This window comes from Chiloscyllium plagiosum, unplaced genomic scaffold (genome assembly GCF_037043375.1).
Source record: "Chiloscyllium plagiosum isolate Xiang-an unplaced genomic scaffold, Cpla_swu_hap1 HiC_scaffold_25, whole genome shotgun sequence".
Classification (NCBI taxonomy): domain Eukaryota; kingdom Metazoa; phylum Chordata; class Chondrichthyes; order Orectolobiformes; family Hemiscylliidae; genus Chiloscyllium; species Chiloscyllium plagiosum.
In genome coordinates, this window is record NW_028270163.1 from 51,871,904 (window position 1) to 51,885,907 (window position 14,004).

General features: G+C 39.3%; 1 protein-coding gene across 3 annotated transcripts in view; it reads right to left on the reverse strand.

Annotated features, from left to right (window-relative positions):
- The window catches only part of smurf2 (SMAD specific E3 ubiquitin protein ligase 2), a 335,432-nt gene that overhangs the window by 170,622 nt on the left and 150,806 nt on the right, over positions 1 to 14,004 (reverse strand). For all 3 annotated transcript variants that reach the window (XM_043715043.2, XM_043715044.2, XM_043715042.2), the window contains one exon: positions 4,346 to 4,454. In XM_043715043.2, the coding sequence (XP_043570978.1) occupies positions 4,346 to 4,454 (109 nt within the window). The remainder of the gene's footprint in view (positions 1 to 4,345; positions 4,455 to 14,004) is intronic.

Consider the following 14,004-nt stretch of genomic DNA (forward strand, 5'->3'; position numbering starts at 1 on the left):
TATAAGTAGTCCAAGTTTCGGAGCCACATAGAAAAGTCAGAAGATTCCTGTCTTATGCACAAAGATCTTGGTATCAACACAGATGTCACAGTCTCATCCTTAGGTGTCAAAGGATGTTTGTAGATTGGATGCAGTGTTGAATCCCTGTACCAATGTCGGCTTTAGCGGAGAGGTAGCTTCCTAGGTAGGGGAAATGTTCCATGTTTGGGAGGATTTCTCCATTAATCTGGGGGGTAATGAACTGGACATTGACTTGGGACGGTAAAGGGTTTGCGTCATAAAGGTTGAGGCTGAGACCAATTCTTCAGTACACTTCCACAAAGCACTGAGTGAGGTTTGAAGATGCTCTTCTGTGAGAAGCTTAACATATGAGGAACATTTGAAGACTTGGGTCTATACTCCATAGAGTTTAGAAGGACGAGGGGGAATCGAATTGAAACAAAGAATACAGAATGGCCTGCACAGTGTAGATGTTGGGAAGATATTTCCAATGGTAGAAGAGGCAAAGGGAAGACCTTTTAGAACGGAGATAAGGAGAAACTTCTTCAGCCAGAGATGGTGAATCTACAGAATTCATTGCCACAGAAGACTGTGGACACCAGGTCATTGAGTATATTTCAGACTGAGATGTTAGGTTCTTGAGTATTGTTATGAAGTTGCAGATGTGTACTATACCTCTAAAGGAGCTGAAACTTCTGGCTCGCACAGAGTGTGCTGAAATATTTAAAAATTAACATTTAGTTGACACAAATAGCAGGAGCTGCACCGCCATGGTACAGAACAAATTCAAATCCAGCCAATCAGTTTTTAAGTTATGCCCCAGATACCAAACTCCAATCAAATTTGAATTTCACTGTTTTTGGATGTCATCAAACCAATGAAATGATTGAATGTTGTGGGGTATAAAATTGGACATTTTGAACAGTTAGAGGGAGAATAGCAAAGAGCTGCCAAGCACCAACATAACAGCCAGTAGAATAGCTTTCTGAAAGATACTTGTCCATAAGAAATTTATGAAGACCGAAGCCGACCTAGAGAAATCTACAGAGAAAGTTCGACATCCAAAGAAGATAACAGAGTTTGAAATTGATTTTGCCGTAAATTTAAGAGGAAATTTATCAGACCAGCATTGTAGAGTGGGAGGTAAAAATAGGTTTAAGAGAAAGGAGTTGTAAATTGTTGTTTAATGTTCTCTTTTGAACTTAAAGATTAAAATTGTTAATTTTTTCTTAAAATAGTGATATTTGGGACAGCTCTTTGCCTCTAGAAGTGTGACAGATTAGGGGCAAGGTGTGCTTTTCTGTGTGCCTGGTTTAAGTTTGCAGGAGGATTTACCCAGTGTTGTAACAGTATCAAGGGGATCAAGATTACGGGGAAAAAGTGGGAGAATGGAGTTGAGAAACATCAGCCACGATTGAATGGCTGAGCAGACCCCACAGGCTAAATGGTCTAATTTCTGCTTATGGTCTTATGGAGAGAGCAGAGATGACTTTGATATCCACATACTGAAGTTCCACAAGCAAGATTGGTGTCGTTTTCTTCTTGGATTTCAACTGGTTGAGGTTGAAACATTTTTTGTCAATCTATAATTGACATTCAGCAGTGTTAGCATTACTGAATACTTCATCAACAGCATCCAGGGGTTACCATTGACCAGGCCAACAATATCTGCAGCAAATATCTAGCCTCCTAACTACCCAAAAACAACTGATCATTTACAAGGTGTGGCGGAATTCACTCCACATAGCTGAATGTGTACTGATCAACACCACTCTGGACAAAGTTTGACCAGCACCCCATCTGCTATGCTAAATAGCCACTTCTTCCACAACTGTACTATGGAAAACGTATTGCAACACAGGCTCCAACAACAGCATCCTCCATGATCTTTATGACCTAGAAGGATAAGGATTGCAGATGCAGGCTTTAGGGATTTCTAAGGGTATGATTCACATTTTGGGATGCTTTTATCTTTGCTAATGATAGGAGAGTGCCCCTGGGTGCAAATCCCAGCTGATTTCCTGTTTAGAGAGGGGCTCTTCTGGCATAGTGGTAGCGTAATTTTGAGCTAGGAGGCTGAGTTCAGGTTCTATCTGCTCTCGAGGTGTGCAATAATGTCTCTAAGACGGTTGATTAGAAAATATTTAGACCACCACCAATTTCCAGTTTCTCTAAGTCACATATCACCTTGATTTGGCATTATGACAGCTGCTTTATTCCTGATGAAGGACTTTTGCCCGAAACGTCGATTCTACTGCACCTCGGATGCTGCCTGAACTGCTGTGCTCTTCCAGCACCACTAATCCAAAATCTGGTTTCCAGCATCTGCAGTTATTGTTTTTACCTATTATGACAGCTGGGCCTAAAGCCTAGAACTCCCTTCCTAATAGCACCATAAGTGCACATACACCACATGAACTCAAGTGGTTCAAGAAGACACCTCAGCATCACTTTCTCAAGATAAATTAGTAATAGATAGTAAATTGCCAATAACATTCAAGGTCTATGAACAAATAATTTTTAAAATACACCCAAAGGAAAGAAGTGAGATGCATTCCACCTGAATTTGGCAATAAGATCACAATATAATCCATTTGCCAACTTATGACAAAGTCAGATTGTTGTGCCAAGAGAGGACTTTTTTTTGTTTTGAAAAAAAAGTTTTTTCTTTGAATAGATCTGTGCCATTCCTTGGACAGATGAGTTTGTGTAGCAAATGAATCATTGTTATGCAGCCTGACTTAGAAGCTACTTTGTCATGGTCTTCCAGATTGTTTAACCTAAATTGCTGTAACCAGACATGAAACTAAACATTCCTGATGAAGGGCTTATGCCGAAAACGTCAACTCTCCTGCTCCTTAGATGCTGCCTGTGCTTTTCCTGTACCACACTTTTTGATCATGAAACTAAACATACATGGTAAGTGTTAAAAACTAATAGGATTTGTCTCAAGTATTTCAACATCCAAATCAATTGATTTAATAACTAGCAAATCACCAGAAGATAATTTACTTGCTCCTAAGCCTACACTAATACAATTATGAAACTACATGCTAACAGGTTCACAAAGACAAAAGGACTTTTGGCATAACCAAATACTGAATCAAGATTATTCGTTTGTGATAGGAATTAAATAAACTGGTGAATATAAAAGGGTGTGCTATTTCTTTTCAACAGCACCTGTCTTTCAGCTCATTTACAGTGACTACATTTGACAACAATAGCACCAAAACTAAACAGACACCATGGACTTAAGTGAAGCACAGTATGCTGATGACAATATCATTGGTCACTCAGATTTGCAAGCCATTTTCAATCTCTTCAATTCTGCATACAGTAGACTCAGCCAATCTACTCAGACATTTCATATGATCATGGCTGGTCATCCAACTCAGAACCCTGTTTCGACTTTCTCCTCATGTCTTTTGATCCCTTCAGCTCGGAGAATGATATCTACATCTTTCAAGAAAGTCTTCACTATTTTAGCCTCAGTAATTTCCTGTGGCAGAGAATTCCACAGGCTCACCACTCTCTGAAAGAAAAAAATTATCCTCATCTCTATCCTAAAAGGCCTAGTCCTTAACTGTAGAATGTAATCTCCAGTTCTGGATTCCCCAGTTATTATGAGCATCCTTCCTGCATCTACCCTGTCAAATCCTGTTAGAATTTTATAGGTTTCTATGAAATGTCCTTCCACTGATCATATGTCCAGCCATGATCATATGAATTGTCTGAGTACTCGCAAAAAAAAGGCCAAATGGTGTACCCCTGCACCTATTTACCTGTTTCAATTGGGACATTTCATATTGAAATTTCAACATGTTCATCATAATGAGGAAGGACAGGGGATTCAATCCATATTTTCCGCAAACAATCCATAAGATTTCAACATCGTCCACCCAAACACAAAGCATTACAGCCTGTTTCACCCGCTCTCACCAATTTAACATCAGCCTTCAAACAGACAGGAAGTTGCACTGCTCAAGCCAAAAAAGAAACCAAGCGTTTAAAAATGTAAAAGGTGATATTCAAGACGACAGTTGTAATACTAATTACCATTTCAGACAGACTCACTTTCAGGCTTGGGCAAAGTACCTGACAAGCTGATTTTAAAGCTTTACTTCTAGGATGTGAATTTGGGTAGATACATACTAAAAGGTACACACAAAATTACATTTCTCACGCTACGAATATTATGTCAAACCAGTCTTTCAAAAGAGAGAATAATCATATTTTCACAATTTCTTTCAATCGAAAAATGTTTCCAAACATTTGGTTTTATTACATTAGTTAGGGTGTACTTTTTATTGTGACAATAATTCTTAGAATTTAATCAAGCACTCACAGATCATAATGCTGATTCCACTTTGGATCTAGTGTGTTCTTTACTGTGTCTGTAGAATGGCACTGTCCTGACCCATCTACGACCACCTTTGCAAAGGGGTCAGGGAGTCCTAAAAGGGAAACAAAAAAAACACGATGATATTTTGTTTTGTTACTATGCTATCTTTATTTTCTGGCACAAAAGAACTTTACAGAAGATACAATGGCATTTATTCTTAGAACACTAAGCTCCGGAAAGATATTCTTAGTACCATATATAAATCACAATTCTTTATGAAGAATTTTCCCTCTAAGAAAGTCCTCTTTCTTTTTCAACTCTTATAGAATAATGTCACTCTCCTTTTCAAATGCCAGTGATTCTTTGCTGCAAATAAATGTGCATTCAATGCTTACCAGCTCAGAATATTTTTAACGTTAGAAATATGGGGAAAAAGCAAGAGATTGGAACCAGGTAATGATGCTAATTTAACAAGCCAGTGCAGGAACAGTAGGCTGAATGGGCTTCTTCTGCACTGCAACACTTCTATAATTCTGAGTAAAAGTACCTTTAAAGATGGTTCTGTATCTAAAATGGTTTCACTGATCTGTTCCATGTATCTCCGGCATTCACTGCTTTTAATTCGCTTGGTGCTGAGGTGGAGACGATTGAGACCTTCAAGTTCTGAGGAGCAAATATCATCAACAATCTATCCTGGGCAAAAGTGAGTACTGCAGATGCTGGAGATCAGAGTCAAAATTAGAGTGGTGCTGGAAAAGCTCAGCAGGTCAGGCAGCATTTGAGGAACAGGAAAATCGACGTTTCAGGCAAAAGCCCTTCATCAGAAGTGAAGGGCTTTTGCCCGAAATCGCTGATTTTCCTACTCCCCTGATGCTGCCTGACCTGCTGTGCTTTTCCAGCACCACTCTAATCTTGACAACAATCTACCCTGGTCCATCTATTGTCGGTGTTACGGTTAAGAAACCAGAGCAATGCCTGTATTCCCTCAGGAGGCTAAGGAAATTCAGCATGTCCACAATGATTCTACGGTTTTTACATATGCAGATGCATCACAGCTTGGCATGGCAACTACTCTGCCCAAGATCGGAAGAAATTACAGAGAGTTCTGAACACATCCCAGTCCATTACATCAAACAGCCTTCCACCCATGACTCCGTCTATACGGTCTGTTGCCTCAGGAAAGCTGCCCAACATTATCAAAGACTCCTTCCCACCCCAGTTATACTCTCTTCCACCTTCTTCCATCAAGCAGAAGATAAAAAAGGTTTTAAAACACATAGCAACAGATTCAAGAACAGCTTCTTCCCCGTTGTCATCATATTTTTGAACTTACCTCTCATACATTCAAGTTGTTCTTGCTCTACAGTTATAACTCTATATTCTGCATTCTGTTCTATTATCCTGACGTACTTACGTAAGATATGATTTTCCTGGATAGCAGACAAACAATATCTTTCACTATCTTGGTACATGTGACAATAATAAATCAAACGAAAAATCAGATTTTTATTATCAGCAATTCATTTTTACCACCAAATGGTGCTGCACCAAACTGTACAACAACGCTGATAAAGGCCTGAAAGCTATTTCAGTTGAGTAACAAGGAAAGATTACAAAATAGAAATCTCAACAAACATGCAAATATTTTGGCCCACAGTCCATTGCCTATATGAAATAGATAGTGATGCTGCAGAGTGCCTAGATCAAAGGGAGTGATATTGGTAAAGAGATAATGAGCAAATATAATAGTCCACAAACAAACAGGGTGGAGTGATTTTCCTCTCATTAAATGGAATTCTATTCCTAAATGTCCTCATAGTATATGTCTGAAGACCTCATGCAAAAGACTTTTATAGGTGAATAAAACAAAAAGGCAGCATGATCTACCTTATTAACAGGCATAATTTGCCATGACACACAAAGCATTCTCATTTCAAAACACTATCGAATATTTTGTGCTTCAGTCAACTTGATTGTGCTAATCATGGAATTTCTCAAATAACTGCACCAGATGTACAAAATAATTCAAGTAATTGATACAGAATGCAAGAGTCACTCAATGCAAGTATAAAAATATGTTCCAGATCAATTTATATCCCAACTTAGAGGAAAAAAGAATTGATGCACTTTTTAGAGAAATTAACAATCTGATTGTTCATTATATTTAGGAATGCAATAGCCAGTGTATTTTATGGCAACTCACATTCTTAACACAGCAAACCAAAGTCACTCACAGTCTTGCATTACCAATCTTGTTGGAAAGTTTCCTTCAATTCAAATCCCCATGAAAATGTTGTGCCAGCCTTCTTCCTCATTAAGGTGAAGGCTAATGCCATGGTGGTTAAGTGTTTTAAGCATTGTGTGGTGTGACTCAGGAGTCCCAATCTTGCATGGCAGTTTCTGGCACAAAGGACAATAGCAAGCTAAGAGGATGCATGACGTGTCGGCCTCTATTTGCTCTTATCGCTTTTTCAGCAGTGGTAGTAATGTAGCAAGTAAATGCCATGCCTTTCCATTTTGGTGAAGTAAAAATGAAAGGAAATGCCAATTCTTGGACTAAATCACGTGCCTTTTTTCACCTCAGTTGCTACGTACTTCTTCAATCACAAGTCTTATGATCGCTTTTGAATAAACACAACAAAATGTGTTTGCTTGTGCTTTAAACTTTAAATTGCAATATTGTATGACATGGTCATCTTTTGTAGACTATGTTTATATATAAGGAACAATGTTTGTGAATACCACAAATTTCTGAGTGACAAAGAACAGTAATGTTCAATGATCAGTGCAGTATCTTAAATGTTAAGTGATGTCATTTATCTTAAAGAGTTTGAACTCACTTTTATGAGGTAAATGAAGTATAAATTACTACATTCCAACACACAAAAATATCAGTGTCCCCTTTTCTCTATTACATGTTTTTTCCCCACTCACATAGGACTTGTTTCTTAGCATCAGCTCAGGATTCGCCTCGGAATTCTGAATATTACGTACACTTAATATCATGTGCACCACTCTTGCAGGGCTTCATTATTAAAACAAATAAAAAGACTTAAAGACTCCCAATGGCTCTCATGTACCACTGTAGACATAAACTCAACTGTGCTACACACAACTCCATCAGGTTAGTGCATACGGATTATGTACTAGTCTGCCTAAATATTATTCAATTCAATTTATACAGCATTAAGTCATTATATTGCTCCAGTCTCATATGCCCATAGTGGAGTTACGTAATACACATTTCATGAAAAAGGAACAAGAGTAAGCCACTTGGCCCTTCACATGTGTTCAACCATTCAGATCATGGCTGATCCAATTTTAACTTCAACTTTACATTCCTGGATACCTTCAATAACCTTTCATCTCCTTGGTAATCAAGAAATTATCTACCTTTATCTTAAAAAATACTTAAAGATTAGATTTTAGATTAGATTATCTACAGTGTGGATACAGGCCCTTTGACCCAACAAGTCCACCACCGGCCCTCCGAAGAGTAACCCACCAAGACCCACTTCCCTCTGACCAATGCACCTAACATTATGGGCAATTTAGTATGACCAATTCACCTGACCTGCACATCTTTGGACTGTGGGAGGAAACCAGAGCACCCAGAGAAAACCCATGCAGACACGGGGAGAATGTGCAAACTCCACACAGTCACCCGAGGCTGGAATTGAACCTGGGACCCTGGTACTGAGAGGCAGCAGTGCTAACCACTGAGCCACCATGCCACCCCAAGATTCCACATTCACTACTTTTTGAGGAAGAGAATTACAAAGACACGCATCGCTCAGACAAACTGCCTTTTCTCACACCTGAGTCTTAAACGACCAGTCCCTTATTTTTAAATTATGATCCCTGCTCAAAACTATCCTGGAAGAGGAAACATTCTTTCCACATTCACCTAGTTAAGACCCCTCAGGATTGTGCATGTTTCAATTAAGTCACCTCTGACTCTTCTAAATTCCAGAGGATGCAGGCTCGGCCTGTCTAGCCTCGCTTGATAAGGCAATCCACTCATTCCAGCTCAATTCTGCTCAATCTACTCATTCTTATTTACTTTATAATTACCCAGGTTACATGATGAGTGAGAAAAGAGTACTTGCTGCTGACCCTGAAGTCGACTTAATAAAAGTTCTTGTGTCTCTATGACAGACCTCGAACTCGCACAACATTCAACTGATTGCGGCTTGGTTTCACGACAATTCCCAGTACGAGTCAGTGACATAATCAAGTTATCCAAACAGTCAATCTCATAACAAGCAGCAGGAAGTGAAAAACATTAACAAACAACATTTTTTCTTCCTACAGAAATAAAGAGTGAGATGTGAGGTGAAGGTAGAAGCTAAACTATCAAAAGGCTGATTAGGAATAAAATAAAAACCTGTTAATCTTAATGGAGACATTTAACTATACTCAATTCGTCATCAATAATTACTTTCTATGTTGTTACTGACAGCAATAAGAGTGATTTTGCTAATTGCTAGATCAGAGAGGGTAGAGGGTAGTGGTGTGGACCTCTACCCTCTCTGATTTAGCAATTAGCAAAATCTTCACTCTAATCTAATCTGTCTTCAAATGTTGTGAAAAAAAATTGCTGTCAGTAACAACGTAGAAAGTAATTATTGATGACGAATTGATCTTGCCATGAAAAAATGGAGTATAGTTAAATGTCTCCATTAAGATTAACAAGTTTTTATTTTAGGATGCAATAGTTGGATTTCCATTTTAATCTGAGTTCACACCTCATCTGAAGTCAGATTTCGAGGGATATGACAGCATGTATCAGAAATTTAAGGGGTTCTCAAGATGCAGATGTTGTGTCCTTACCCTTGAGGCAGGAGGCCAAAGTTCATGTCCTGCCTGCTCCAAGAATATGTTACAATATATTCAGCAGGTTGATTAAAAATATATAAACCCACAGCTCAACAGCAAAAGCCTAGCAAGTTTCAGTTAAGATATTTTCGTGGAGAGATCAAAGAAATGTTGCCCAAGTGGCTGCCTCTAGTACAATATAATGAGGCATAATTTTTCATTTATGTTGAATTTCACGGTAGAGTTGGGCTAATATTGTCCAACCATAAACTTTTGTTTTGGGAAAGGGGCAAGTAGAGGGGAGTAGAACATAAAAGAGTACAAAATTAACAGTTTAAATGAAAAATATGTAACCAGTCAGGTGATTAATCAATACTGTTTAACTATGCAGATATGCAACATTTCTCTTCCTGTATAAGGACTTAATAGTTTTCAACTCAGGCTATATTAGGATGTAAAATAAGTTGAAGTACAAAAATATGAACTTCTTTGGAGTCTTGGAATTTCCTATGAACAGATTAGTGCCAAACATATAAATATATTTTTTCAATGTATAGGTAGGGGCTGAAGACATCCACCTGACTCTCAGAAATACCATGATTTCTCTCCGGGACCCCATTTGTCTCATACCACCTTCACCTCCTCCCCCAAGAGTATAGACTCTCTTTTGTGTAGATTTCTTTGGCACCGAGGCCCCCCAAGTTATCCATTCTCAATGGTGAAATTACACAGTTAACGTAAGCATCAGCAGTTTATTCAACGGAACATGAAGCTGAGCCCAACCTAGTCTAACTAAATTTGCTCTCCAATTTCAGTGGTTAACTCAATCAGTTCTCAGTACAGTTCATCACTTGCCTTCAGCCCCATAATTAAAAACTATTTTCAATATGCAGCTTGGTAGTATGTCACAGTCTAGTACAGATAAGCGTAAAGATCGCAAAGCTCAAGTTTAAAAAAAAAGTAAAGTTTGCCTCATCTTGCTTCTCATGCATATTTTTAAGTAAACACTAGATGTTTGAGGTAGCTGAGAAAGAAAACAGGTGGAATGAGAAGTTCTCCGCTGAACATCTGTTTTAAACAGTAACCATGAGCAAAACATTATCTACTGAGCGAGACTCACTATTCTTTTTTTGTTACCCCTACAAGTTATGTATCAATAAAACAAAGAACAAGGATGGAAATCTGAAACAAGGACAAAAATTGCTGGAAAAACTTAGCAGGTTTGGCAGCATTTGTGGAGAGAAAATACAGAGTTAACTTTGAGTCTTCTGAAGGGTCTGTTCTGATGAAGGGTCACTGGGCTCAAAATATTAACTCTGCTTTCTCATCATAAATGCTGCTAGACTTGCGGAGTTTCTCCTGCAATTGTTGTTTTTGTTATTATATATCAAATTCAGCTTGAGAACGTATACAGGTCATTTTGTTATAACACGCATTTCATCAACTCTAATTCACATGATGGACAAATTGGGGACAGTTTCTAAAGCGCGATTACAGCACCAACACTTTAGGTGCTGTTTCTAAACTGCAACATTTCTATAATGTGGGGTTGCACAAGAACACAACCATCGCGTTATAGAAGAACTGACTATTATAAATCACTATGCAAAGTAAACTAGGCACATAAAATGATGCCATGTTTCTAACCACAAATGAGATTGTAGAAACATGGCACATTTTCTACAGTAAAAATGCATACTTTATTTACCTTTACATTCTAAGGGATTAAAACAAGTAAGTCAGACTCTAATATTTTTATTATTCACAGGATATGAGTGTCACCGGTTAGGCCCACATTTATTGCCCATCCTAAATTTTCTCGATGTGGCGTTGGTGACCCATGTTCTTAAGCTACTTCAGTTCATAGAGTATAAGTTCACCCATGGAGCTGTTAGGAAGGGAGCTCCAGGACTCTAACCCAGCAACAGTGGTGGAACAGCAATGTAGTTCCAAGTCAGGAATGGTAAATGGTTGAGAAGGGAATTATTGGGATAGAAGGCAATATTAGAGATAGAATCCATAGTCATATGGAAAAAGGTGGGTTGATTAAGAGGCAGCATTAACGTCTAAAGGGAGGACTGTGTTTAACCAACTTGCTAGAGTTTTTTGAAAAGCTAACAAAAAGGCTCGATGAGGGTAGTGATTTATATGTGGTATACATGGATATCCATGAGGCACATGATACAATTCCACACACACACACACTTACGAGGGAAGTTATATGCCATGGTACACCATTCAATATGATAGTGGCTGATCATCCTCAATCAGTATCCTGTTCCTGCCTTATCTCCATAACCCTTGATTCCACAATCCTTGAGAGCTCTATCCAACTCTTTCTTAAACGAATCCAAAGACTGGGCCTCCACTGCCCTCTGGGGCAGAGCATTCCACACAGCCACCACTCTCTGGGTGAAGAAGTTTCTCCTCATCTCTGTCCGAAATGGTCTACCCCTTATTTTAAAGCTGTGTCATCTGGTTCGGCACTCACCCATCAGCGGAAACATGTTTCCTGCTGCCAGAGTGTCCAATCCTTTCATAATCTTAAATGTCTCAATCAGATTCCCTCTCAGTCTTCTAAACTCAAGGGTATACAAGCCCAGTCGCTTCAGTCTTACAGTGTAAGGTAATCCCGCCATTCCAGGAATTGACCTCGTGAACCTATGCTGCACTCCCTCAATAGCCAGAATGTCTTTCTTCAAATTTGGAGACCAGAACTGCACACAGTCCTCCAGGTGTGGTCTCACCAGGGCCCTGTACAGCTGCAGAAGAATCTCTTTGCTTCTATACTCAATCCATCTTGTTATGAAGGCCAGTATGCTATTAGCCTTCTTCACTACCTGCTGTATCTGCATGCTTACCTTCATTGACTGATGTACAAGAACACCCAGATCTCTCTGTACTGCCACTTTACCTAAATTGATTCCATTTAGGTAGTAGTTTGCCTTCCTGTTCTTGCCACCAAAGTGGATAACCATACATTTATCCACATTAAATTGCATCTGCCATGCATCTGTCCACTCACCTAACTTGTCCAGGTCACCCTGTAATCTCCTAACATCCTCATCACATTTCACCCTGTCACCCAGCTGAGTATCATCAGTAAATTGCTAATGTTATTACTAATACCATCTTCTATATCATTAACATGTATTGTAAAAAGCTGCGGTACCAGTACTGATCCCTGCGGTACCCCACTGGTCACCGCCTGCCATTCCGAAATGGAGCCGTTTATCACTACTCTTTGTTTCCTATCAACCAACCAACCAACCTTCAATCCAAGTTAGTACTTTGTCCCCAATACCATGCGCCCTAATTTTGCTCACTAACCTTCGATGTGGGACTTTATCAAATGCTTCCTGAAAGTCCAGGTACACTACGTCTACTGGATCTCCCTTGTCCATCTTCAGAGTTACATCCTCAAAAAATTCCAGAAGATTAGTCAAGCATGAGTTCCCCTTCATAAATCCATGCTGACTCTGACCTATCCTGTTACTATTATCCAGATGCGTCGTAATTTCATCCTTTATAATAGACTCCAGCATCTTTCCCACCACTGAGGTCAGACTAACTGGTCTATAATTTCCTGCTTTCTCTCTCGCTCCTTTCTTAAAAAGTGGTACAACATTAGCCACCCTCCAATCCGCAGGAACTGATCCCGAATCTATCGAACTCTGGAAAATAATCACCAACGCATCCACGATTTCTCGAGCCACCTCCTTCAGTACCCTGGGAGGTAGACCATCAAGGCCCTGAGGACTTATCAACCTTCAGACCTAACAGTCTCTCCAACACCAATTCCTGGCAAATATAAATTCCCTTCAGTTCAGGTCCTTCAGCCACTGTTACCTCAGGGAGATTGCTTGTGTCTTCCCCAGTGAACACAGATCTGAAGTACCAATTCAATTCTTCTGCCATTTCTTTGTTCCCCGTAATATATTCCCCTGTTTCTGTCTTCAAGGGCCCAATTTTAGTCTTAACCATTTTTCTGCCTTTCACATACCTAAAAAAACTTTTACTATCCTCCTTTATATTATTGGCCAGTTTACCTTCGTACCTCATTTTTTCTCTGCGTATTTCCTTCTTAGTAATCCTCTGTTGTTCTTGAAAAGCTTCTCAGTCCTCCGTTTTCCCACTTATCTTAGCTATGTTCTACTTTTTCTCTTTTAACTTTATCTGTTTCTTAACTTCCCTCGTCAGCCACGGCCACCCATGCCTCCTCCTAGGATCTTTCTTCCTTTTTGGAATGAACTGACAGGAGTGACGTGGATATAAAACTGGAAAAAAGTGACAGGAAACAGAGATAAAAATCATACAACACCAGGTTATAGTCCAACAGGTTTATTTGCAAAGCACTAGCTTTCGGAAGGCTGGTCCTTCATCAGATAGCTGTGGAACAGGATCATAAGAGACAGAATTTATAGCAAAAGATCACAGTTAAGCAACTGAATTGATTGCATCATTTCAGTTACATGACACTGCAATGCGCTGCTATAAATTCTGTGTCTGACGATCCTGTTCCACAGCTACCTGAAGGAGCAGCGCTCTGAAAGCTAGTGCTTCCAAATAAACTTGTTGGGCTATAACCTGGTGTTGTAGTTTTTAAACTTTGTCCACATTAGTCCAACACTGGCACCTTCACATCAAGAAAACAGAGTAATAGTCAATGGATATTTTTCAGGCTGAGGGAAGAATTGCAGTAGAGTTCCCCAAGGGTAAGTTTTGGGACCTTCGCTTTTTCTGATGGACATATGATCTGGGATCTTAGTGTGCAGAGGACAATTTCAAAGTTTGCAGATGACACAAACCTTGGAAGCACTGCGAGGAAGACTGTGTGGAACTGT